This window comes from Mus musculus, chromosome 1, assembly GCF_000001635.26.
Source record: "Mus musculus strain C57BL/6J chromosome 1, GRCm38.p6 C57BL/6J".
Taxonomy (NCBI): domain Eukaryota; kingdom Metazoa; phylum Chordata; class Mammalia; order Rodentia; family Muridae; genus Mus; species Mus musculus.
The window spans coordinates 22,534,320-22,561,661 of record NC_000067.6 but is presented as its reverse complement, the minus strand read 5'-3'; the positions used below and the strand labels follow the sequence as shown (position 1 = coordinate 22,561,661).

The following is a 27,342-nucleotide window of genomic DNA, read 5'->3' as shown; positions in this document are numbered from 1 at the left end:
GTTGAGGGACATCTGGGTTCTCTCCACCTTCGGGCTATTATAAATAAGGCTGCTATGAACATAGTGGAGCATGTGTTCTTATTACCAGATGGAGCATCTTCTGAGTATATGCCCAGGAGAGAGGTATTGCTGGATCTTCCAGTATTATTATGTCCAATTATCTGAGGAATCGCCAAACTGACTTCCAGAGTGGTTGTACAAGTTTGCAACTCCACCAGCAATGGAGGAGTGTTCCTCTTTCTCCACATCTTCTCCAGCATGTGCTGTAACCTGAATTTTTGATCTTAGCCATTCTGACTGTTGTGAGGTGGAATCTCAAGGTTGTTTTGATTTGCATTTCCCTGATGATTAAGAATGTTGAACATTTTTTCAGGTGCTTCTCAGTCATTCGGTATTCCTCAGTTGAGAATTCTTTATTTAGCTCGGTACCTCATTTTTTAATGGGGTTACTTGAATTTCTGGAGTCCAGCTTCTTGAGCTCTTTGTATATATTGTATATTAGTCCCCTATCAGATTTAGGATTGGTAAAAATCCTTTCCCAATCTGTTGATGGCCTTTTTGTCTTATTGACAGTGTCTTTTGCCTTACAGAAGCTTTGCAATTTTATGAGGTCCCATTTGTCAATTCTTGATCTTACAGCACAAGCCATTGCTATTCTGTTTAGGAATTTTCCCCCTGTGCTCATATCTTCAAGGCTTTTCCCCACTTTTTCCTCTATTAATTTCAGTGACTCTTTATGTGGAGGTCTTTGATCCACTTAGACTTGAGCTTTGTACAAGGAGATAAGAATGGATCAATTAGAATTCTTCTACATGATAACTGCCAGTTGAGCCAGCACCATTTGTTGAAAATGCTGCATTTTTTTCACTGGATGGTTTTAGCTTCCTTGTCAAAGATCAAGTGACCATAGGTGTGTGGATTCATTTCTGGGTCTTCAATTCTATTCCATTGATCTACCTGTCTGTCACTGTACCAGTACAATGTAGTTTTTATCACAATTCCTCTGTAGTACAGCTTAATGTCAGGCATGGTGATTCCACCAGAGGTTCTGTTATTGTTGAGAATAGTTTTCGTTATCCTAGGTTTTTTGTTATTCCAGATAAATTTGCAAATCGCCATTTCTAACACAGTGAAGAATTGAGTTGGAATTTTGATGGGGATTGCATTGAATCTGTAGATTGCTTTCGTCAGGATAGCCATTTTTACTATATTAATCCTGCCAATCCAAGAGCATGGGAGATCTTTCAATCTTCTGAGATCTTCTTCAATTTTTTTCTTCAGAGATTCTAACTTCTTTTTTTCCATTTTTATTAGGTATTTAGCTCATTTACATTTCCAATGCTATACCAAAAGTCCCCCATACCCACCTACCCCCACTCCCCTACCCACCCACTCCCCCTTTTTGGCCCTGGCGTTCCCCTGTACTGGGGCATACAAAGTTTACGTGTCCAATGGGCCTCTCTTTCCAGTGATGGCCGACTAGGCCATCTTTTGTTACATATGCAGCTAGAGTCAAGAGCTCCGGGGTACTGGAGCTAGAGAAAGAACCCAAGGAGCGAAAGGGATCTGCAACCCTATAGGTGGAACAACATTATGAGATTCTAACTTCTTATCGCACAGATCTTTCACTTCCTTAGTTAGAGTCACACCAAGGTATTTTATATTATTTGTGACTATTGTGAAGGATGTTGTTTCCCTAATTTCTTTCTCAGCCCATTTATCCTTTGTGTAGAGAAAGGCCATTGATTTGCTTGAGTCAATTTTATATTCAGCTACTGCACTGAAGCTGTTTATCAGGTTTAGGAGTTTTCTGGTGGAATTTTTGGGGTCACTTATATATACTATCATATCATCTGCAAATAGTGATATTTTGATTTCTTCCTTTCCAATTTGTATCCCCTTGATCTCCTTTTGTTGTCGAATTGCTCTGGCTAGAACTTCAAGTACTATATTGAATAGGTAGAGAGAAAGTGGCAGCCTTGTCTAGTCCCTGATTTTATTGGGATTGCTTCAAGTTTCTCTCCATTTAGTTTGATGTTGGCTACTGGTTTGCGGTAGATTGCTTTTATCATGTTTAAGTATTGGCCTTGAATTCCTGACCTTTCCAAGACTTTTATCATGAAGGGGTGTTGAATTTTGTCAAATGCTTTCTCAGCATCTAAAGAGATGATTATGTGGTTTTTGTCTTTGAGTTTGTTTATATGGTGGATTACATTGATGGATTTCCGTATATTAAACCATCCCTGCATCCCTTGGATGAACCCTACTTGGTCAGGATGGATGATTATTTTGATGTGTTATTGGATTCAGTTTGGGAGGATTTTATTGAGTATTTTTGCATTGATATTCATAAGGGAAATTGGTCTGAATTCTCTCTTTTTTTTTTGGATCTTTGTGTGGTTTAGGTATCAGAGTAATTGTGGCTTAATAGAATGAATTGGGTAGAGTAACTTCTGTTTCTATTTTGTGGAATCGTTTGAGAAGAGTTGGAATTAGGTCTTCTTTGAAGATCTGATAGAACTCTGCACTAAACCCATCTGATCCTGTGTTTTTTTTGTTTGTTTGGTTGATTGGTTGGTTGGTTGATTGGTTGGTTGGTTTGGTTTGGAGACTATTAATGTCTGTTTCTATTTCCTTAGGGGATATGAGACTGTTTATATCACTTGTATGATCCTGACTTAACTTTGGTACCTGGCACCAAAGTTGACCTTAATCAATGAAGAAAAATTACATCAGGATCTGTTGCTTTTGGCCCTTGCTTAGTGGAATATGAACGAACTATCAGTGAGAGATGTTATCTAGTTTCCTCTGTGTAGAAGATGCAGATAGATATCAGGAGGGTCCTCTGACTAAGACCACAAGCTCAGGATGTGTGGTCCATAATAATACCTCAATAGATGAGCTAGAGGGGCAGGGTTTTTCACTGTCTAGAAAATTGTCCATTTCATCCATGTTTTCCACTTTTTGTGAGAATAGGCTTTTGTAGTAAGATCTGATTACTATTATTATTTTTTGGATTTCCTCAGATTCTGTTATCTCTCCCTTTTCATTTCTGATTTTGTTCATTAGGATACTGTCCCTGTGCCCTCTAGTTAGTCTGGCTAAGAGTCAATCTATTTTGTTGATTTTCTCAAAGAACCACCTCCTGGTTTGGTTGATTCTTTATATAGTTCTTTTTGTTTCCACTTGGTTGATTTCAGCCCTGAGTTTTATTATTTCCTGCAGTCTACTCTTCTTAGGTGAATTTGCTTCCTTTTGTTCTAGAGCTTTCAGGTGTGCTGTCAGGCTGCTAGTGTATGCTTTCTCTAGTTTCTTTTTGGAGACACTCAGGGCTATGAGTTTTCCTCTTAGGACTGCCTTCATTGTTTCCCATAAGTTTGGGTATATTGTGGCTTCATTTTCATGTGTCCTGGATTTCCTGGATGTTTGAGTTAGGATCTTTTGGCATTTTGCATTTTCTTTGATTGTTGTGCCCATGTTCTCTATGGAATCTTCTGCCCCTGAGATTCTCTCTTCCATCTCTTGTATTCTGTTGCTGATGCTTGCATCTATGATTCCAGATTTCTTTCCTAGGGTGTCTATCTCCACTGTTGTCTCACTTCCCTTTTTAGGTCTTAGGTGGTTTTGTTCAATACCATCACCTATTTGTTTGTGTTTTCCTGTAATTCTTTAAGGACTTCTTCCTCTTTAGCAGTGCTCTCCTGTATTTCTTTAAGTGAGTTATTAATGCCCTTCTTGATGTCCTCTACCAGCATCATGAGATATGATTTTAAATCAGAATCTTGCTTTTCTGGTGTGTTGGGGTATCCAGGACTGACTGAGGTGGGAGTGCTGGGCTCTGATGGTGGTGAGTGGTCTTTGTTTCTGTTAGTGAGATTCTTACATTTGCCTTTCACCATCTTGTAATCTCTGGAGTTAGTTGTTATAGTTGTCTCTGGTTGGTTCCTCCTGTGATTCTGTTAGCCTCTGTCAGCTGACCTGGGAGTCTAGCTCTCTCCTGAGTCTTGGTGGTCAGAGTACTCTCTGCAGGCAAGCTCTCCTCTTGCAGAGAAGGTGCACAGATATCCGGCGTTCAGACCTGCCTCCTCGCTGAAGATGAAGGCTGGAAACAGGGCCTGTCCCAGATGATGTGTTGCCTCTGCACTCTGCATGCTTGCCTGCACAGATTGGTCTCCAAGGGATACAGGACACAAGATGGCTCTCTCTCCTGCTCTGGTGGTCAGAGCCCTCCTGGGCAGACTCCTCTCCTCTGGAGGGGAAGGTGTCTGGATGTCTGGAGCCCGAAATGGGGTCTGTCCCAGAAGCTGTGTTGCTTATGCTTGTCCCAGAAGCTGTGTTGCTTCTGTAGTCCGCACTCTCACCTGCACAGACTAGTCTCTGAGGGACCTGGGACCCAAGATGGCTCCCTCACCTGCTCTGGCAGAGCCCTCCCTGGCGGACACCTGTCCTCTGGCGGGGAAAGTGCCTGGATGTCTGGAGCCCAAAATGGGGTCTGTCCCAGAAGCTGTATCACTTCTGCAGTCTGCTCTCTCACCCTTTGCGGTCTGTGAGCTAACCTGTGCAGACCTGTCTCTGAAGGACCTGGAATCCAAGATCCATCAACAACTTTCTATACCTTAGCCCTCCTTGATGATACTTGAGCCTCTTGTCGAGCTCAAAAGCAGTGGAGATAGATAGCTATGAAGAAAAATTCTGAAATGCTAAGCCAAAACCACACCAAGACAAAAGATAACTAATGCAGAATAGTAATAAAAATCAAACATAAGTCTATGAATTCTACAGCCAAGAATGTGTGATAAGAAAATTATTTTCAGCAAGTACTGTTAGGAAGATAAAATTATCCACAATGGAAAATTAAAACTGAAGCCCTACTTCACATACAAGAATTGACTTTAAATAATAAAAGAATAAACCATAGGAATCAGAATCCATACAAGAAAACAGAGGGAATTTTCTTGATATTGATTCATGAAATGATGTTTTACATATTAAAAGCACAGATTATAAAAGAACAGAAAAATGCAATTATATCAGACTAAAATATATTCTTTCAAGTAAAAGAATGGAGAAGCAAACCATGGAATGGGTTAGGATATTCATCAAGATAATACTTATAGTATCCAAGGGATTCTGAAAGCATGGGAAAAATCATAAAAAATGTCTCAAGTAGCTGGACTTAAAAGTTTGTCATTTATAAAAGTTAATATTGATTGTAAGCTTTAGGATATTTAAAACCAGTATGACAGAAATATTTGGGGTTTGTCTGTGAAGAGATTTCTAGATTGGTTTTATTAATACGGACACACCAGTCCTAAATGATGGTGGAGTCCCAGGATTATAATAAATAAGATGTAGGAAGCTAACTGAGCATCAGCTTTCACCACTGTCTGCTTTCTTGCTTTGGGAAACTGATGATCAACAGCCTCAAATCTCTGCCTGACTGAGGACTTTACCATGATGAACTGTGAGAGAAAATAAACCTTTCCTTCCTCAAGTTGCTTGCATTGGGTATTTTGTCATAGCAATGGAAAAAATAATGACTACATCAATATACCTAAGCTGACTTTACTCAAGTGAAGAACTAGCAATGGCAAACAGTATTATGGAAAAGGGATAAAGTCATATATTATCTCACCCTAGTCAAAATAATTTTGTTTTAATCAGAAATTGTAGGTATTAGATTGTGCCTCCTAACCCTAACCCTAACCCTAACCCTAACCCTAACCCTAACCCTAACCCTAACCCTAACCCTAACCCTAAATTCCTATAACCATTGTAAAGAACACTATTCAGCAGTCTTGGTACTCAGAATACATCCAAAGGAAATCAACCGACTTGTTAAAGATATCTGCACAGCCATGTTCACTGCTTCATCATTCTCAGTAATCAACTAATGAGAACCATAATGTCCATCCCAGATGAACTGCTAAAAGCAATGTTTTGTGGGAGAAATGTTTTTTTTTCTTCTATAAAATGATGACATTCTTTTGTTTCTAAAAACTTGGTTGGTCATTGAATTCTGTGATATAAGTCATACACAGAAAGATAAATGTATTATCTCACTAATGCATGTACCTTAAAATTTCCATTTCATTGAGAATGAGGTAAGGAGAAAGCTTCAGGAATCCCGAGAGAAGACTGGAGAAGGGTTGGTTGATAGGTACCAGATTACAGTTAGGTAAATGTCAGTTCTGGTGTGCTCTTCTACAGGAATAAGTATAGAGGACAGCTACTGTATATTCAAAAAATTAGGAAAAAACAGTTTTCTTTCATCATAAAGAAATTTTAAATGAAGAAAAAGATGAGTATGCTTTATCAGGTTTTAGATGATATAATATATGCATTTAAGAAAATAGCAATATGATTCTTCATAAATATGCACACCTTGTGTTTCTGTTCTGTATCAGTTACAATTTATTTTAAAACTCCAATGTGACTTTTCAAAACTTGGACATTTCACTTGCTTTCATCTTGTGTAAGTGCCACTGTTTGTGTTTAAATTTACTATTGTACTTTATATTTTTTGGCATTTCTTTTTGTTACTTTCTTTTAAAATAATTGTATCCATCATCCTATGTCTCCATTAGTACATAAATAATACATTATTTTGCTATCTTTCTGTTATTCATAAATTCTTATATAATCAATATTTAATGTATGAATATATTTACTACTTCCTGGAAGATATAAGAATACTATGCCACATTAATTTATATTCTCTTACCATTGCACTATGATTTATTCTTTATGATAAATGCTTTATTTTCACTTACCATTAATATTCACTTAGATTTACCGATTCTTACTGTAGGTTATTTTATGTTTGTATCTATTTGATCTTCTCCTTTCTTCTAAATATGGTCATTAGTATTTCCTTCTCTACTATTCTGATTATGAATAACTCAACTGTCTTTTCAGCTGGCTCTTGTTCAGTCATCTCTTGTCCTCATTCCTATAACCCTTCAGAAAGAATCTCATCCTTTTGTTCTGGATAATTTAAGTTTGTCCTCGGTTGTGTAGTTATGTTGGGATTTACCAAGGTATTTTTTATTTAATTTGGTTTGGATTGGGATTTTACAACTTTCAACAATGTTTGGATTGGTGGCAGAATTGCTTTGATTGGTGTCTTAGTGCAGGCTGTAGTAACCAAACATTGTAGATTAGACTAGATGAGTCTAATAACAAATAGTAATTTCTGACAGTATTGGAGGCTAATGGTCAGTGTGATAGCCAATTTAGTGTTGAAAGAGAACTGGTATTCTGGTTTTTCCGTGTGTGTGTGTGTGTGTGTGTGTGTGTGTGTGTGTATGAGAGAGAGAGAGAGAGAGAAAGACAGAGACAGAGAGAGAGACAGAGAGAAAGACAGAGAGAGACAGAGAGACAGAGACAGAGAGACAGAAAGAGAGAGAGAAGCTGGGCGTGGTGGCACATGCCTTTAATCCCAGCACTTGGGAGGCAGAGGCAGGCAGATTTCTGAGTTCGAGGTCAGCCTGGTCTACAAAGTGAGTTCCAGGACAGCCAGGGCTTTACAGAGAAACCCTGTCTCAAAAAAACGAAAAAAAAAAAAAAGAAAGAAAGAAAAAAGAAGAGGAAAAAGAAAAAGAAAGAGAAAGAGAGAAGAGAGAGAGAGAGAGAGAGAGAGAGAGAGAGAGAGAGAGAGAGAGGAGGGGGAGCGAAGCAGAGAGAGACAGAGGAAGAGGGGTATGGAAGGAAAAAGAGAGAGAGATAGAGGGGGGAGGGAGGGAAGAAGAGAAAGAGACAGAGAGAGACAGAGAGAGAAAAGCCACAGGGTGATATTATTGATATAACTATGACATAACTATAAGGGACTACAAGCACAGGCATATCTACATCTTTTTCTGGTCTCTGGAACCCTATCATTGTTGCTGTTTACTTTTTTTTTAAGTCAGCAAAATATAGTCACATCCTTTCTTCCTTTACCATCCTTCAAACCTCTTCTGTATCCTCCCCTCCAACTTCACTTTTTCTCACACATCCACAACCTTGCTTTCTATGACTGTTACTGTTACATAGTTTTACACACACACACACACACACACCCACACACACACACACGGGGGGGGGGACAAACACACACTCACACAAGCATGCACAGGAGTGTTTATATGTTCATATGTGTTTGTAAGTAAGTGGGCCTGCTGAGCCCACTTAGTGTTGCTTAAAGGTATATGATTTCAGGGCAGACCGTTTGGTAGGGATTTCATCACTGGGAAAACTAACTCTATCTCTTGCTGACATCATTAGCTGTGTGCAGACTTTTTCTTTTTTTTTAAGGACAAGGTCCTGTGAGATTACCCCCATGTATGTTAGTTAGCATGTCTACTGGTATTGCCAATTGTTAGAGACATAATATCACACAAGACCTCATCTTCCACTTGTTCTTACAACCTTTGTGCCCCATTTTCTATTATTTTCCCTAGGCATTAGGAGTTATGCTGTATATGTATTAGCTGGGGTTGGGCACCCAATGGTTTGTTGTTCTTAGTACTTTGATCAGTTGTGAATTTCTGTCATGATCTGTCTGATGAGATGGTAAGCTCCTTTGATGAGTGGCGAGAGCTACGCTTGTCTGTGTGTATAAAGCTAAGCATTTAGGATGCAGGTAGAAATTATGTTGGTCTAGCAGGTTCCCCATTAGGATAATCAACCTCACTAGCTCCAGGAAGGTGGCTAGCTTTCAGTATCAGGCATGATTTTTCTTCTGTTGAGTGGACCTAACACTTTAACAGTACTTAGATATGTAAATGTTTATGATGGTACATCTGTCTTTACTTTGGTATTTATATTTATGTCCCTAAGGTATAAAAATACAACAATCTGTGCAACTTACTCAATTTATGTATCTATATTTATAGTGTTCAAGTTTGAAAAGCCCAATTTCTACATTCCAGAAGTGGTTGGTTGGTTTATAGGTGTCCTGTTTGTAGTTGGACACCTTCTTACTGTTCCCACAAGGCCTTATATTTTCTACTTAAAGATAAGGGAGGGAGGGAAGGAGGGAAAGTAGAGAGGGAAGGAGGGAGGGGTGGAGGGAGAGAGGGAGGGGGAGAGAGAGAGGAAGAGAGAGAGAGAAAGAGAGAGAATTAATTTTATTTTTTCTATACCTTGTTCTCTGAAACAGCTTTTAAATTAACTTCTAGGCCAGTTCCTCCATGCAGTCAGAGTGTGCATTAGAACTGGGTCTACCCCACCCAGGATCCATCCCATAATCAGCCACTAAACCCAGACACTATTGCATATGCCAGCAAGATTTTGTTGAAGGGACCCTGATATAGCTGTCTCATATGAGGCTATGCCAGTGCCTGGCAAATACAGAAGTGGATGCTCACAGTCATCTATAAGATGGAACACAGGACCCCCGATGGAGAAGGTAGAGAAAGTATCCAAGGAGTTGAAGGGGTCTGCAACCCTATAGGTGGAGCAACAATATGAACTAACCAGTCCCCCCAGAGCTCGTGTTTCTAGCTGCATATGTAGCAGAAGATGGCCTAGTCTGCCATCATTGGAAAGAAAGGCCCCTTGGTATTGCAAACTTTATATGCCCTAGTACAGAGGAATGCCAGGGCCAGGAAGTGGGAGTGGGTGGGCAGGGGAGCAGGGTGGGGGGAGGGTATAGGGAACTTTCAGAATAGCATTTGAAATGTAAATAAAGAAAATATCTAATAATAATAATAAAAAGAACTGAGTCTTTAAAGTAACATGGTCACTCCATATCAATGCTTATGTACTTTTCTTATTTTATAATTATATTGAATTCTTATAACTATTAGCATTTCTAAGATTTTGAAAATTGATTTCATCATTCACTGTTCTATTAGAAGTAGTTTGAAAATACCTTATGTCATACTTAGGAAGTATTTGGAATGTGTTTATTTTTCTGTTTTGTTGAGTGTTTTTACAACCTAAAAGGTGTTCAAATAGTTTTCATACAGGTTTGTTAAATTGGGATATTATATGTATGTTAATCCATATGGGGTGTGTGTGTGTGTGTATAATTATATAATATGCTAAGGTCAATTTCACTTCTTTATGGTGGAATAATGAATTTTTTATGTGTTCCTATAATGCTGGATCAACTCTCTAACTTTTAAAAGAGATAAAAGTTGGATATTTGCCTTTAATTTAATCTTGTGCACATTTTCTTATATCATGATTTTAGTCCCAGAAGTAAATTGACATAAAGAGATTATACATATAAAAATATCCTTTTTTGCAATAAAAACACATATTATCAGTTACATTTACTTCTGAAATATGTTTTATGGAAATTTCCTGTTTAAAAAATAATGTAGTTCTGGAATGTTTATTGTAAGCTATGCCTTTAAATATGAGCTCGACTTCTTTAATCAATATAGGACTGTTTAGTTACTTTTTTCTTTTCATATCAGTACTAGAGATTTTGATTTTGTGCTATTTGTGTTTCATAGATGTTCTTGAATCTGTTGATAAAATTACTCTAATGTCTCTTGATTTGTGCTTTTAACAAACTTTAGCTTTGTATCACTGTCATATTTTTGATAACTTTATTTCCTTTTTTCTTGATAATCCAAGAACGATTTTCATCTGTTTTAGTAATCTCTGCAAAGATGTAATTCTCACTTCATTGATTTTTCTCTTAGCTATATCGATTTATAATTAATTTTTCCATTTCCACTCTCATCCTTATTGTTCTTTTTTATTTATTTTGAATTTTTAAGGGAGTAACATATTATTGCTGTTTGTGATTGTTTCTTTTGCAATGCTTCATAGAAAAACTTAAAACTAAATTATATCAATATTGCATGGACATCTAGGAGAAACAAGGAAGTGTAAACTCTTCCACTTTGGGATTAGTGTTTCAATCTATACTTTGCTTACCACGTGCTCTAGGTGCATGTCAATACTTCCAACATGCTACATTCATTTTGATACATATCAAAACATATTTTGATTACTCTAGCAAAGTTTTTGATCTTGACACATTTGAATGTGATTAGATTGCTTCATTTCAAAAGTGAGGGTATTTTTGTTGTTACTGGTTACTACTGTTCATGGACAATATTGCATTTTGGTCATGTGCTCTGAAGTGTGTATGTGCATATCGAAGAATAGAGCTTGCTAGGTGAAAGCTAGAAATATAAAAAAAATAGCTTTAGCAATTAGTACTTATAGGTAGTGTAAAGTGTGATAGTTCATTAAATTGTTTATAAAATTTTAATTTGAATTAGTCAAAATAAAAGTTTTTTATATATTTTTATAGGCAATATTTTACTTGTGTTTTGAAATCTTCCAGTTGTATAGTTTTCTTTACTTTCTGATACCTCTAGTGGAAACAAATATAAATAAATTGTATTATAAGTTTCTTTACCATCATTAGGAATAAAGTTTAATTAAAAGTGACAAAAGTGAAATCAAATTTTAGGAATGTAATACTAAACAAAATATATCCAATACTTTTATTAATTCTTCTTTGTAATACATTTCTATTGGGATATAATCCATATGAGCATGTTTATCAAAATAGTTTATTTTTACATATACATCCTGATTATAATTTTCCCTCCCTTTACTCCTCCAAGTTTTTCTCCACCTACCCTCCCCCAGAGATGATTACAGAGGTTTTTTAAAAATTTTTGTTTATGTAGTTTATTACATTTATTGATTTTGTATATTGAATGATCCCTGCATCCTAGTAATCTGTGATCTTTTTGATGTGTTATTGGATTCAGTTTGCATGTATTTTATTGAGTAGTTTTTCCTCTATGTTCAGAAGGGAAATTGGACCTTAATTCTCTTTCTTAGTTGAGGCTTTATGTGGTTTTCCTATCAGAGTTTAACTGTGGCCTCATAAAATTAATTGGAAAAATTATCCTTCTGTTTCTATTTTGTGGAATAATTTGAGGAGTGTTGCTGTTAACTTTTCTTTGAAAATCTGGTAGAATTCTTTGCTAAAATTGTCGGGCCCTGGTCTTTGTTGTTGTTGTTGTTGTTGTTGGCAGACTTTTAATGATTGCTTCTATCGTACTATGGGTTACAGGTTTGTTTATATTTTTAATTTGATCTCAATTTAACTTTGGTAAGTGTTGTTTATCTATAAATTATGTATTTCTTTTAGATATTCCAATTTGGTAGAGTGCAGTTATTTAAAATATGTCCTTATGATTCTCGAGATTTCCTCAGTGTCTGCTGTTATGTCACCCCTTTCTTTTCTGATTTTGTTATTTGGATATTCTCTCTGTGCATTTTAGGTTAGATAAGTGATTGTCTACCTTGATGATTTTCTCAAAGAATCAATTCTTTGCATCCTTGATTCATTTTATTGTTTGATTTGTTTCTATTTTATTGATTTCAGGCCACAGTTTATTATATTTATCTTATTATTTCTTTTATTATTACTCCCCTTGTGTGTGGTTACTTCTTTATGTTCTAGAGCTTTCAAATATGTTATTAAGTTGCTAGTATGAAGTCTCTCCAATTTTTAAAATGTAGGCACTCAGTGTTATGGATGATCCTCTTAGCACAGCTTTCATTGAGTCCCATAAGTTTGGGTATCTTGTGCATTTATTTTCAATGGATTCTAGAAAATATTTAATTTCTTTCTTAATTTCTCTCTTGACTCATTTTTTCATGCAATGGAGAGTTGTTTTGCTTCCATGAGTTTTTAAGTTTTCTGTTGTTTCTGATAGTGTTGATATCCAGCTATAACCTGGATGATGGTATGATAGGATACACAGAGTTATTTCAATTTTCTTGTATCTGTTGAGGCTTACTTTGTAACCAATTAGGCAGTCAATTTTAGAGTAAGTTCCTTAAGGTGATGAGAAGAAGGTATATCATTTTGTTTGGGGTTGAAATGTTTTTTAAATATGTTATGTCTGTTTGATTTCTAACTTCTCTTATGTCCTGTATTTTTTTTATTCAATTTTTTGTCTGGATGACCTGTACATTGGTGATTGTAGGGCATTAAAATCTTCCACTGTCCATGTGTGGATGTCAATATATGACTTAAGCTATAATAGTGTTGTTTCTTTTACACCTGGTGGAATTTTTCCTTTGATGAGTGTGGTTGACGGGGACAGTTGGCATCCATAGGTCTATTAGGAAGTAGGTCTATTAGGAGGTATGGTATTGTCAGAGTAGGTGTGGCTTTGATGGAGGAAGCATGTCACTCAGGATAGCCTTTGAGATTTCAGATGTTCAAGCCAAGCCTAGTGTATATCACTCTCTTCCTGCTACCTTTGGATCCAGATGTAGATAGAACTTGCAGCTGCCCCTCCAGCACCATGTTTGTTGGTGTGCCACCATGTTTCCTGCCATGATAATAGACTAAACCTCTGAACTGTAAACCAGCCCCAATTAAATATCTCCCTTTATAGGAATTGTGAAGATTGTGGCATCTCTTCACAGCAATAGAAACCCTAATTAAGACAATGAGTGTGTAATGCCCTTCCCTATCTCTTTGGGTTAGTTTTTGTTTGAAGTGTGCTTTTTAGATATAGAAATGACCTCCCACTGAAGTTAGATCTATCATTGATGTTGAAGTTTGTTTCTTGCATGCAGCAGAAGGATGGGTCCAGGTTTTGCATCCATTCTGTTAGTCTCTTGATATTGAGAGTAATTAATGATCAATGGTTGTTGATTCATGTTATTGTTGTTGAGGTTGTTGTTGTTGTTTGGGGGGGGTGGTTATGGTGGTGGTGCTGGTGGTGTGAGTGTGCTTCCCTTCATTTAAGTTTGCTAGTGTGAGATTATTTATTTCCTGTATTTTCATGATTGTAGTTAACCTCCTTGGGTTGGAGTTTTTTGTCTAGCACCTTTCTGCGGGGATGGGTTTTTAGACAGACATTAATTTAATTTTATATATTATGGAATATATTATTTTTCTCCATTCTGGTAATTGAGAAATATTTGGCATAGTAGTCTGTGCTGGTGTCTGATCTTTTGAAGCCTGCATTTCTCCAGCCCCTTTGGTCTTTTACAGTCATCATTCAGTAATAAGATGTGAATTCTAAGTCTGCCTTTAAACATTACTTGCTCTTTTTCTCTTTCAGATTTTAATAATCTTTCTTTGTTCTGTATATATAGTGTTTTGATTATTATGTGGTGATGTGGATTCTTTTCTGGGCCAATCTATTTGCTATTCTTTATGCTTCATATATATATAGGTATCTCCTTTAAGTTGGGAAAATTTTCTTCTATTATTTTGTTGAAAACATTTTCTGGATCCCTGAGCTTGTCTTCTCCCACTTCTAAACCTGTTATTATTAGTTTTTTAAATTATCATTTTCATACTATTCTAGATTTCCTGGATGTTCTGTGCTGGGAGTTTTTAGATTTCACATTTTTTTTTGAACAATGTATTCATTTCTTCTATCATATCTAGCCTAAAATCCTCCATTCCCTCTTCCATCTCTAGTATTATGTTGGTGACACTTGTGTCTGTAATTCCCGTTTGAATTCCTAAAGTATCATTGCAGAATTTCCTCAGTTTTCATTTGCTTTATTGATTCAATTTCCAATATCAGGCCTTGAGCAGTTTTATTTATTTCCTAGGATTCTTTAAGAGGTTTATTAATTTCCTCTTTAAGGGTCTATATGATATTCATAAAGGCTGTTTTATGGTCTTTTCCTTGTGCTTCAGTTATGTTGAAATTATCAGGGCCTACTGTGTTAGAATAGTTGGCCTCTTGTAGAGACATATTGCCCTGGGTATTATTGATTGTGTTTTTATACTGGTGTCTAAGTATGTAGTTTTGTGATGATTAAAGGAAGGTCTAGGTGCTGATTTCTGAATTTGTCTTTGTCGGGTGTTTCTTGGTTTCTGTTTTCTCTCTGGATTTTATTGTATGCTGTCTGTTTTTCTGTCCAGTTCAGCTGGTGTCTTTACAGGCAATGCCTGTTTGTAATGGACGCTGGCATACTGGGATGACTTGCTGGAAGGAAAGTTAAAGGGGAAGATCTTTTTGATCTGTTGGGAATGGGGTCTATGAGGAAAGAGAGACCATAGCAGGTTTCTTATAACAGAGCTGGGGATAAGATTGGGTAGATTGGCTCTCAGAAGCAGTAGGAGAGGTGTGGATCTGCCTTCAGCATTCTTGTTGTTCTCAGAGGAGTGGCCATTGGTTTAGCAGGGGGTGCCTACTGGATCTGAGTCAATGAAACAGATGGGGAAGGGGATTAGGAAGGGAAAGTCAGTGAGATCCACAGGAGATGTGGGCAGGGAGGTGTGCTGCAGCTGGCTTTCTGTTGCAGTGCTAGGGATGAAACTGGAGGATCGGGTCTGGGGAAACAAAGAAAGGAGGTCTTTGAGCAGCCTACCTCCATAGGAAAGTTTTATATCATCCATGCAATATGAAGTTTAACATCAGATATAAATAATGAAATAATTTTAAAGTGCATATAATCATTTTGGAAATAAGCTGATAGTAAGATTACTATAGATAGACAAAGTTATATACCAGGCATGATTTTCAGAAAACTGAAATACACACATATGTGGTATGTGTGTGTGTGTGTGTGTGTGTATTACATGTGCATGTGTGGGAAACATTAGGTTGGAAGAGTTGGCAAGAACTAGTGTATGTTGAAGAGTTTTAAATCTACGGGGAAGCTAGGAAGCAAGTTTAAGCGCTGGGATGTATCTCATTAGTGTAGTACTGTGGAGCACATATGAGGCCCTAGTTTCAATCTCCCATATCACTGTAGAAGACAAGGAGCCAGTTTTTGTTTTGTTTTGTTTTGTTTTGTTTTGTTTTGTTTTGTTTTGTTTTGTTTTGTTTTGTTTTGTTTTGTGAGTGTGTGTCTTCTGTCATTGTCTTTGCTTTTTTTGTTAGATATTTTCTTCATTTACATTTCAAATGCTATCCCCAAAGCCCTCTATACCCTCCCCCCACCCTGCTCCCCAACCCACCCACTCCCACTTCCTAGCCCTGGTATTCCCCTGTACAGGGGCATATGATCTTCGCAAGCCCAAGGGCCTCTCTCCTGTTGATGGCCGACTAGGCCACCCTCTGCTACATATGCAACTAGAGACACAGCTCTGGGGGAGACAAAGTTTAGAACTGAGACAGAAGGAATGTCCATCAAGAGACTGCTCCACTCAGGGATCCATCCCATATATAACCACCAAACCCAGACACTATTGCATATGCCAGAAAGATTTTGCTGACAGGACCCTGATATAGCTGTCTCTTGTGAGACTATGCCGGGGCCTAGCAAACACAGAAGTGGATGCTCACAGTCATCTGTTGGATGGAGCACAGGGCCCCCAATGGAGGAACTAGAGAAAACACCCAAGGAGCTAAGGGGATCTGCAACCCTATAGGAGGGAACCAGTTTTAAAGTCTGTAGGATCTAGAAATGGTATGCAGGATTTATTGAATCAACAAGGACATGCAAAGCACTCAAGGAACTGGTTTCAGAAGTCAACTCAGAAAATATGTTTTTTTTTTTTCTATATTGTCAGTAAAGCCATGTGGAGATAGATAGATTATAGATACATATGTGGAAGAGTAGTGTTGAGGTCTCATAGTTAGGAAAACTTGATGACTAGAGAAAGATTCAGTAAGCTACAAGCAAGCTCATATTAATGGCTCAGATCATTGTGTGGGTGGGACTAATAATGTAGGACAAGAATCCATCTTATGGAAAGCATAATTTTTCTATTGCCTGAAGTGTCTGCCATTCCAATGGTCACATGTTTCAAATGAGAGCGAATATGCTCGTGTATGTTAAATGCTGATTAGACTAGAGGTAATGATTTTAAGACATTGATTTATACTGAAAGGTAATCTATTTGAGTAGCCAACACAATCAAAGCTTAATTATATTTTATCTTATTAAATTCTATGTTGTATGCTTTACAAGGCAGATAGTATGTTTACATAGGAGGCATGGGTATTATTTATTAATCAAATACTCATTTGTTGTGTAAATGCTCTAAAATATGCATTGCTTTTGAAGGAGACAGTTTACATTTCTCATGAAGCCTATTGGGATATAAAATTAAGTGATCAAGAATGAATCCCCATGTAACACCATTTAATAAGAGTTAATGAAGATTTTAGTCAGGGACATGTGAAGAGGTAATGTCAGGGCATGACCAGAAAACAAAACTGCCTCTGCATTTTAGAAAGCAATAAAGAAATCTCGTCAAAATATCGCAATGCTGAAGAAGAGTTCAGGAAGAGAGGATATCTTAGGGTTTTACTGCTGTGAAGAGACACCATGACCAAGGCAAGTCTTATAAAGATAACATTTAATTGGGGCTGGCTTACAGGTTCAGAGATTAATCCAGTATCATCAAGGTGGGAACATGACAGTATCCAGGCAGGCATGATGCAGGAGGAACTGAGATTTCTACATCTTCATCTGAAGGTGAGCTTCATCTGGAAAACTGACATCCAGGCAGCTAGGATGAGGGTCCTACAAAATGTGGTCCAACAAGGCCACATCTATTCCAACAGGGCTACATCCTCTAATAATTCCACTCCCTGGGCCAAGAATATACAAACCATCACAGAGAGGGTGGTTAAATGTTTTCAAAAGTGGTTTACCAATATTAGGGAAAGAAAAATGTAACTGTGAGGATGATAATAAAGTTTCCAGAATGTGAAAAACAAAGGAGTCAAGAAGAAGTGTGAAGGGTATGAATTTAGGATATGCTGAAAACAGGATTTTATTTAAAAAGGACAGAAGATACAAGTCTAGCCTGATCCTCCTCTGAGAGGCTTTCTCTCACAGCTGATGAAAACAGATGCAGAAACCCACAGCAGAACATTCGTCAGAGCTCTGAGAACCCTGATGAAGATGGGGGAATGAAGGAATGTAGGACTCAGAAGTTTTGAGGACACCAGGAGAACACAGGCCACAGAATCAACTAAGAAGGGCTCACAGGGCCTCACAGAGACTGAAGCAGCAATCGGGGAACCTACATGGGTCTGTGCTAGGTCCTCAACATCCATGCTGTGGTTCTTCAGCTTGATGGTTTTTGGGGACTCAACAGTGGGAGTAGAGTGTATCTTACTCATTTGCCTGCTCTCGAGACTCTCTTCTGCCTACAGGTAATGTCCACTTATAAGTGGCTACATGTCATGTTTGTCTTTCTGGGTCTGGGTTACGTCACTCAGGATGATTATTTTTTCTAGTTTCATCCATATGCTCACCTGCTAGAAGTCTCAGCTAAAGTCACTTCCATAGACTCCAGGGAGCCTCCCTTATCCCAGGTCTCAGAGTAGTACCAGAGATGTCCCCCACTGATTTCTGTCCTCATTCCCAGCACTGTCCTGCTCCCCCATCTCCCTGTACCTGATCCCCATCCACATTCCAGTCTTCACTTCCCTTTCCCACCTAGTCCCCTCCATCCATCCAACTCTGATATCTATTTCATTCCCCCTTCTCAGTGGGATTCAAGTATCATCCCTTAGGTCCTTCTTGTTACTTAGCTTCTTTGTGTCTGGATTGTAGATGGTTATCCTGTATTTTATGGCTGATGTCAACTTACCAGTGAGTATATACCATGTTCAGTGGTAAGTCAAACAATATGCCTTCTTTATATTTAATGTGTTAAATGTAATATCATTAAAAATCACATGAACATATTTATGATGCACTACCAATAAAATAATATATAAAATTACATTAGAAGTGCAGGTGTTTTTAATTACATATTAGATTAAACCAAAATACTCTGGGGTGAGTAAGTAAAATTGAAAGTGTTCTTTTCATTAAAAGTGACACTATAAATTATATGTTTATCATTAATTCAACCATATTAATGTATAAATCTTTCCAAATGAAGAAAATAAACATATGAAAATAGAGTAATAATACAGCAGCCGATTTGGAAAGCACCGCTCCCCCTATTCCCAGAGAAACAAAAACCACAAAGAAATCACTTATTTCTGTCTACTAATACTCTACCACTCACCATTTCCTGCTATGCTATTTAATTTTTTCAACATCATGAAATGTCGACTTGATAATTTGTCACCCATTTCTGCTTCACTAAATCCTTCACAGAAAGAAGGGGAAAGGTATAAAGAATTCACCAATATAAAGGAAATTCAGCAACTTTTGTTCAGATTTTAAAATGGCAGAGTGATATTTTTAAAAGTACTGTATCATAGTAATTAACAAAAATACAAAAATATACATTTTAATGTGATTTTTACCTACAAACATACTTCTGATTACACTAAATAATTCAGCTAGATTTTTTTATAAGCAACATGTTTCTATTAATATATTTCCAGACCTCATTGTGGTGAATTAACTAGGTAACACTATTATGGGCACAGGTAAGAATGCTGTTGAATGCAGTGCTCTGGGCATGCTGTGACCTTTGCCTTCTGGGATTTTTTTTTTTTGAAAGAGACTTGAGCAAGGCTATGCCCCTTTGTCATGGAAAAGGGAGGATCTGAAGGTCCTACCACTACCTCAAAGACTGATAGATATTTCGTGGGTGGTAGGAGTGAGCTCACGAGACCTTGCCCCACTTGTAAGGATTTCTAGGTCCTTAAGAGTTCCTGGGAGAGGAAGCTGTTTCCTTCAGTGTTGTAGTTGCCCAGCAGTTGCTCATGCTCCTTTAAGTTACCCCTCACCTGCCTCTTGTAATGACCTCAAGTAAACTTGTTTCATTAGCTAAACTGAAGTGGAATTCTTCCTTTGTTTTGCCACTGGTACCCCATGTATTCTCTCTCCTGGAGTAGTTCACATATCTGCAAACATTTCATGGCATGGCATGTGTAATGCATTTCTTACATAAGCTCATCTTTATATTCCTACTGACCACGTGGTTTTATCTATGACATATCTATGCAATAAGAAGTGTTGGAATTTATGTTATTTAGGCAAATTTCACCTTTGTTTTTGTCTAAGCTGTTGTTTTTCCCTAATGTTTAAGTCGGAAGCACAAATTTTAAGACCCCGTTAGAACAAAAGATCAGTATATAATTTCTCCAGTTTTTCAGTTTTCTAATGTATATCATGGAGTTTCAGAAGCTGTGCTGAATCACAGAGATCATTTTATTATACTTTGTACTTCATTCCTAAACATCTGAACTACAATAGCTATTACACAGGTATTGCTTATTTTAGGTTTGCTTGGAACATATCCCAAGACAGTGAATCCTGCATAGTACAATTTCTAAAAGGAGTGTGCATGTGTGTGTGTGTGTGTGTGTGTGCGAAAGTTTTTTGTTTAATGTAAGTCTTAAGATCTTTTATAAGAAGAAATCTGGTAAAGATGTTTCTGTGTCTCTGCACAACAGTTTTGATTATTTATAACTCCAGACAAATTTAATTAATAATTGTTATTCAAAATGAAAGTCCTAGGTGCATATAATTGTGTTGTGACTTGTCATCTGGATCACTTTGAATATGCCTGTTATTTTTGTATGAAGTATTGATATTTTTCTGTTTTAATATCATATATTTATGTATCTATGTACCTAGTGTATCTATATATCTAATAGTACATATAATACTTTTATTTTTATATTATCTAATGTTATATGCATAATGTATATAACCAAAAACAGAGCTTGAGAACTACTATTATGCAAAACACAAGTATATTAACATATATATATTAATAGTCAATTTCATTTCACATTCCTGAAGAAGCTCATCCCACATAGAAAATTCCCAAACAAAGATTTTGAGTTATTATGATATAGAATGAAATAAGGCATTGGAGCAATTTGGAATAAGGAATATTTTTCCATAAATTTTAAAAATATACATGTGAAATATCACAGACTTAAACATTAAACAGTATCTTAAAATTGTCCTCTAAAGTATGAATTTTCTTGCCCAGCAATTATGACCTTTTTATCATTGGAGATTAAAACAAATGGATTGGGCTGGTGAGATGGCTCAGTGGGTAAGAGCACCGGACTGCTCTTCCGAAGGTCCGAAGTTCAAATCCCAGCAACCACATGGTGGCTCACAACCACCCATAATGAGATCTGATGCCCTCTTCTGGTGCGTCTGAAGACAGCTACAGTGTACTTACATATAATAAATAAATAAATCTTTAAAAAAATGGATTATAAAACTTAATTATTTTATTGTTCAGTATATTCAAAAGCTGAACTCTTCCTGAAATCTTTCAGTTGCCTTTTATTAACCATTTTTAAAGCTTAAAATTAAGGAATAAACAAAGCTGTGATGGCATTTTGAGAAACTATTCAAAATAATTATTATCTGCTATTATCTAATGAAAATTATCCTTTCTCAGCATTGCTACTCTCCTTTGTGCCATTTTATTTAATTTAAGGCTGTTGTGTTTTACAAAAAGCTGTGGTATAAAGTAGTGGGAGGGAGCACCTTACAGGGCCCTACCAAGGTTTTCCCTGAAGAATCAGGGATATGAAGGGCCTAGAATAAAAGGGAGTTTATTCAGGGTAGGGGACTGGAGAAGAGGTAGAGACAGTGGGAGACAGAGAAGGACAGAAAGAGAGAGGAGAGAGTAAGAGGCCTGCAGGGGACATGTGGGGAGACAGAGGGGGCGGAGGGGGAGGGGGATGGGAAAGGATTTATTTTGTAGAAACAAAAAGATTGACTGTGACTTGCTTTTCATGTGTTTAAGATACTCACACCTGGAATTTACGGAGTTGATGTAAAGTGAGAAAGCTTTCTTTTGAAGCTCTTTGCACCACAGGATTATGGGTATTATTGATGTCTTGCCAGGCACAGGATGTAGGCACATCCCTCCCACATCTTGAGAGTCAGGAGGGTAGTCTGAAATGGTCAAGGGAGGCCTGGTTTGAGGGTGTCTCTATTTCCATGTTACTCTTAATTCATCTGTAGAATCAGCACGTGTGATCAAATTTACTCGTGTGTTTAAAAAGATGAGGATTCAGGGTGCCATGCACAGTAACACTTGGCTTCCATTTAATATGGAAATAACAGTATATTCTAACTATTTTGGTACACACTTTTGCAATGGGTTGTTCCCTAGTTTTCTGTCACATATTCAGAGAGAAGGCTCCTGCGTTTGCCACCATCTGTCTCTGTTCTTAGTGCTAATCTTTGCTCATATTCTTCAGTATTTTCTTTTCTTTTCTTTTTTCTTTTTCTTTTCTTTTTTTTTTTTTTTTTTTTTTTGGTTTTCGATTTTCGATTTTTGAGACAGAGTTTCTCTGTATAGCCCTGGCGTCCTGGAACTCACTCTATAGACTAGGCCTTGAACTCAGAAATCTGCCTGCCTCTGCCTCCCAAGTGCTGGGATTAAAGGCGTGCACCACCATGCCAGGCTCTTCAGTATTTTCAATTAGCATTGGTCCTTGTACTATATTAATTTTAGATGTCATTAAGAGTAGAAAATTAAATGTTGACCTTAAGCAATATTTCATCACTAATCATTATGTATGTTACTAAATGTTCTAAAATGTTTTAAGAAATCTTACATTTTGCTTGTCACATATTAATAAACTCAGCCTCAGATGCATTACTTTAGTAAATAAATATATGAAAAAAATCATACCATGTGTACCATTAAAAAAAAGGTTGCTAGGAAAACTGGAAATATGTAAGTTGCCCTTTTCTTTTCCTCTGGACTATTTTCTATGTGACTAACTTTCATGAGTGACTTTAATAATAAATGGTGCAGAGATGGACATTAATACATTCCTTTGAGAGACCAAAGTTGATGCACAGAAATATTGATTCTAGAGCTCTTTACAATAATTTCTGATCAGTTGTCTGCCTCACCTAAGGTACTTGTGCTAACAGACCGTTTAAAGAAACATCAGAGTCAATTATACAAACTATGGCAGACATATTGTAAAACGAAACTCAGAATCAGTAAATTAAAGATAAGTGAGAAAAATATCCTACTTTGCTTGCTCACTCTTTAAGCCCAGGCACTGCTATAGTTGACTGAATTGGGTAAAACACGTTTTCATAAGAAATTTCCAAAGATACATATGAAGATGATGATGCTCTTTTTCTATAATACATATTTGTATACTAAAAGTAAGGTACTTCTTAATGATGGAGAACGTTTATATTTCTCTTTCTCTTCTCCAAATAGGTTATGTGGGTATGCAATTTATGTCGAAAGCAACAAGAGATATTAACGAAATCTGGAGCGTGGTTCTTCGGAAGTGGTCCTCAGCAGCCCAGTCAAGATGGGACTCTGAGTGACACGGCTACAGGTGCTGGATCTGAGGTGCCAAGAGAAAAGAAAGCTCGGCTCCAAGAGCGATCAAGGTCTCAGACGCCCTTGAGTACAGCAGCTGTCTCTTCCCAAGACACTGCTTCCCATGGTGCACCACTGGACAGGAACAAAGGGGCGGAGCCCTCACAGCAAGCCTTGGGTCCTGAACAGAAGCAGGCATCAAGGTCAAGAAGTGAGCCACCAAGGGAAAGGTAATAATTCACTAGCACTGTAAACAAACGTCGAGGGCTTGCTGGAAAGCAGCCCCATGTGTTATCAAGAGCCCAAAGTCTATTTGGAGGCATATGGGGAGATAATACTTCCTAGGGCCTATATTCAAGGCAGCAATGGCCCTGAGATGTTTGCCAGCCTCTAAAAAATATGTCAGCTCCTAAGAGATCTGTGTTGGGAAGCATGCCTTCCATATCTTGCATAGATGCCAATGAAAGTTAAGCCAATCATTTGAGTTACAAACTTCCAACTCTGAGCTGCAAAAAATGTCCCTAGTAACACTACTTATTGAATGAGCACTTTAGTGAAATATGTGCTCTTAAAGAATATGATGTGGAACCTGGTCTACTGAAATGCATTATGGGACATCAGAGACTTGTTGAATAGAGCCATTCTGTTTGAGGTCTTTCTAGAGGATATGACTGGTTAGAATACAAATAGCAGAGTAAGATAGAGAGAAATAAGAGGCAGGTGGATTTCTGAGTTCGAGGCCAGCCTGGTGTACAGAGTGAGTCCCAGGACAGCCAGGTCTACACAGAGAAACCCTGTCTCGAAAAACGAGAGAGAGAGAGAGAGAGAGAGAGAGAGAGAGAGAGAGAGAGAGAGAGAGAGAGAGAGAGAGAGAGAACTGGCAAGGAACTAAGGAAAGAGCTTAACTTTCATAGATTTTATCCTAGTCATAATGGAAAGCCACCAAAGATGTAAGCAAAGGGTAATATGATCAGATAATGTACATCAAATGTTTCACCCACCGATTCATTTATTTGAGTTGATGTTGTCCACTAGAAAACAGAAATAATCAAAAACTGATATATGATGTGTTTTCATGAGGCTCCCGACTAGTATAATGTGACTTTCACCGACCTGCCAGCGGCTTAAATAAAGACATGGAGTCTCTTAATATGTTTTAAAAGCTTAAGCCCCCTCCTGGCTTCTCTAACCTGACTAGTTCTGTCCTACATCCCACCACGTGGCTTGGTCTACCTCTGTGCTCCCTCTGGATTGTCTGCCTGCCTCAGCCTCTGCTGCAGAATCTCCTGCTTCTTAATTCTTCTCCCAGAGTCCCTATCTCTGACGGGAAGTTCCGCCCTCTCTTCCTGCTTCCAATATTGGCAATCAGATCTTTATTAAAGCCAATCAGAGAAAGCCTTAGGCAGGAACAAATATATATATATATATATTCTGCCAGCACTGGGAGATGCCAGCACATCAATTAACAACTGTGAATATAGAGAAACACTTTCATAGCCAGCTGATATATTATGTGTGTGTGGGCGGGCGGGGAGAGGTTACCTCAACAGGCAGGAACTGGACTAAGCTTGATTGCTTCTGTTTGTGTAAGTCTTACTTACTTACTTATGCCACTAGCTAAGGAGTGATCTCCAGCCATGATGACTTCAAAGTAAAGCAGGTCTAGATGACAGTCCTAATAAGGCAGTGATAACACATTATGCAGGGGTGTGCCAAGTATTAAAAGAAACTTCAAGGTCCCTGCATGGCCAACATGCTGTGCCTACCTAACTGAATATGGCTGTGAATTTAGTCAGCACACAGTAAGCAAACACGATACTTAAACTCAGAGCCAGGAACCAGAGGGTGCAGAGATGATGAGGACATATCCTTTTCCTCATTTTATGGGGAAGCAATATCCCAGGGAAGACAGACACCTAGGCAATTACTCGGGATGCTGATTGGTTGATAGATGCAAGAAAAATACATACATAACTTCAGAAGCTCTAGAAACAAAAGAAAAGCCTTTTGAATTATGGGTTGTAAGATTCCCAGATATTGGAGGGGAGTCAGACAACAGTAGGGGAGAGCATGAATGTAAGGAGAGCTATTTTGAAAGAAGTCAGAAGTACTGTAGGGGCAACAGGATGAAGCTCACTTGATTCCAAAGTGCAAAGTGTTAAGAAACAAAAATATTAAGTATGCAGTTTGGGGCTTTTCAGAAGATGGTACCTTTAAATATGACAAAATTGGTAGAGCTGTAAACTTGCTTTTATAAAAGGAACCACGTTTGGCTTATGATAAAACCTTCACAAAATGCCAGGGAGTATGAAAGCCTGCTGACACTTTAAATGCAGGAGGGGCACTATCACAAGCAGTGGTCTATAGGTGCACAGGCAGAGGAGGGGCAGTGGGAGCTTGGACTGGGAAGCCTTGGGGAAGCAAGACTGAAAGAATGATGGTTTGCTTCCAATTCCTGAGGATTTCTTGAATGTCCTTGAGCATTAATCGGGAGCTAGGGGAAACAGAACAACTAAAGGTGGTGATGAGAAAAAGTATCATTAGCTGGACCCCCCAAAACAGAATGGGGAATCAAACCTACCATTTGCACAACCCTCAAGCTGTCTCAAAGCACCCTCACAGATGGGCTTCCTTGAATGTCGTTATGAACACGGTGAGCAATAATCACAGGATCACCAGAAGAGTAAACTCATTCAATATAAGCTTCTAGCAACTAAGTGCTAGAAAACCAATGAGATGTTTGCAAAGAATACAGTCATGTGATCTTTGAAAACTGTGGTTAGTAATTATTAAAATGTGGTGGTATCAGACTCCTTCTATTGCAAAATCGCAACCTCAGACTTGAAGATCCATTTTCAGGTCCATGCCCTTCTCATTTTGAAGTACCACAGTGGTATACATACCTGAAGCAGAACTCACTCTGCTTCTTTTTGACTCACTGCCACTTTGTTCCCTTTCTGTCCTCACTAGCCCCTCTCCCTTACCCATCCCACAATGTATCTGAGCAACTACATTTTGCTAACCCACAATAGAAACAACTGATTCCCATGCTGTGTATAAACTGAGATATGTGATACATGTGCGAATTCACACACACACACACACACACACACACACACACACACACACACACACACACACATTCACAGACTTGTGAATAAATCCTATCTCCCTGAATAGGATTCCCCATGATCTGTAGAATTCCAAAGCAAGCCTGAGGTTGTCTCCCCGTTTAACTGCACATTGGAATAAGTCCAGAAGTCTTAGCCAAGGGTAAAATATTTTACAGCAACTTCTGGCATAACGTCAGGGTCTTGCCTGGGCAGGGCCTTTGTATGGAGAAATACTGAAGAGGACCCTGAAGTATATGAAGTATACCTTTACAGGATTCAAAGAGCTGCCAGTCCCCTTTCCTTTAATTTTCTCTTTACCTGTGACAAAAAAGCATATAAAGAACGACTTAAAAACTAGTTTCTTCTTTGGGGATCTCTTTGGAAATAAGGAGGGATGAAGGACGCATGAGAAGGAACAGCAGCTTTAAACATTGCATTATGTCCGAGCTGAGGACACTCAGTGGTAGAGGGGGCTGCCTGGCATGCATGCACACAGCTTTGGCTTTGAGTCCTAGTACTGTAACAAACAAACGCACACACAAATATCAGTGTTTCTATTGATGTGACTTGAGCAAGTTAAAATATAAGGTATGGTTTAGACATTGTTTTCTGATTAACAATATGATAAAAAGGGCTTAGGCATAATCACATCAAAATTAGTTTGCTGTTATCAGAGATTTGATTTCTGAAGTGAGCACGCATGTAATTCTAAAGGTTTTCTTGATAATCAGGAATCATAAGTACGCAGTGTTCATAGTATACATGCATGGAAAACACATTTGATCTTGTAGTGATGTAAGCAACGTTTGCTGCTGTAAGCTCGTCTTTAGATCTTATGTTATTATTGACCTATTATTTCTGTGTGAAATATTTTCAGTCATAAGAATGCAAGCATAAACTGTTCCTATTGAATTAAAACTTTTTATTTAAATTCAAACTTTAAAAGGTGAAAAGGAGTTTTTGATTCTATTGTAATGCAAAGGGTCACTTTTTCAATCTTAATTGGTACATAAATTTAACCTGGTTCTTGACTTCAAATTTTAAGTAGACATGGGATTCGAACTAATTATATGAAATAATTGA

General features: G+C 37.7%; 1 protein-coding gene across 5 annotated transcripts in view; it reads left to right on the top strand.

Moving 5' to 3' along the window:
• Rims1 (regulating synaptic membrane exocytosis 1) overlaps positions 1 to 27,342 on the top strand; it is a gene marked incomplete in the record, with an annotated part of 520,187 nt that overhangs the window by 244,497 nt on the left and 248,348 nt on the right. For all 5 annotated transcript variants that reach the window (NM_001012625.3, NM_001012624.3, NM_001012623.3 and 2 more), the window contains 1 exon segment: positions 23,039 to 23,376. In NM_001012625.3, the coding sequence (NP_001012643.1) occupies positions 23,039 to 23,376 (338 nt within the window).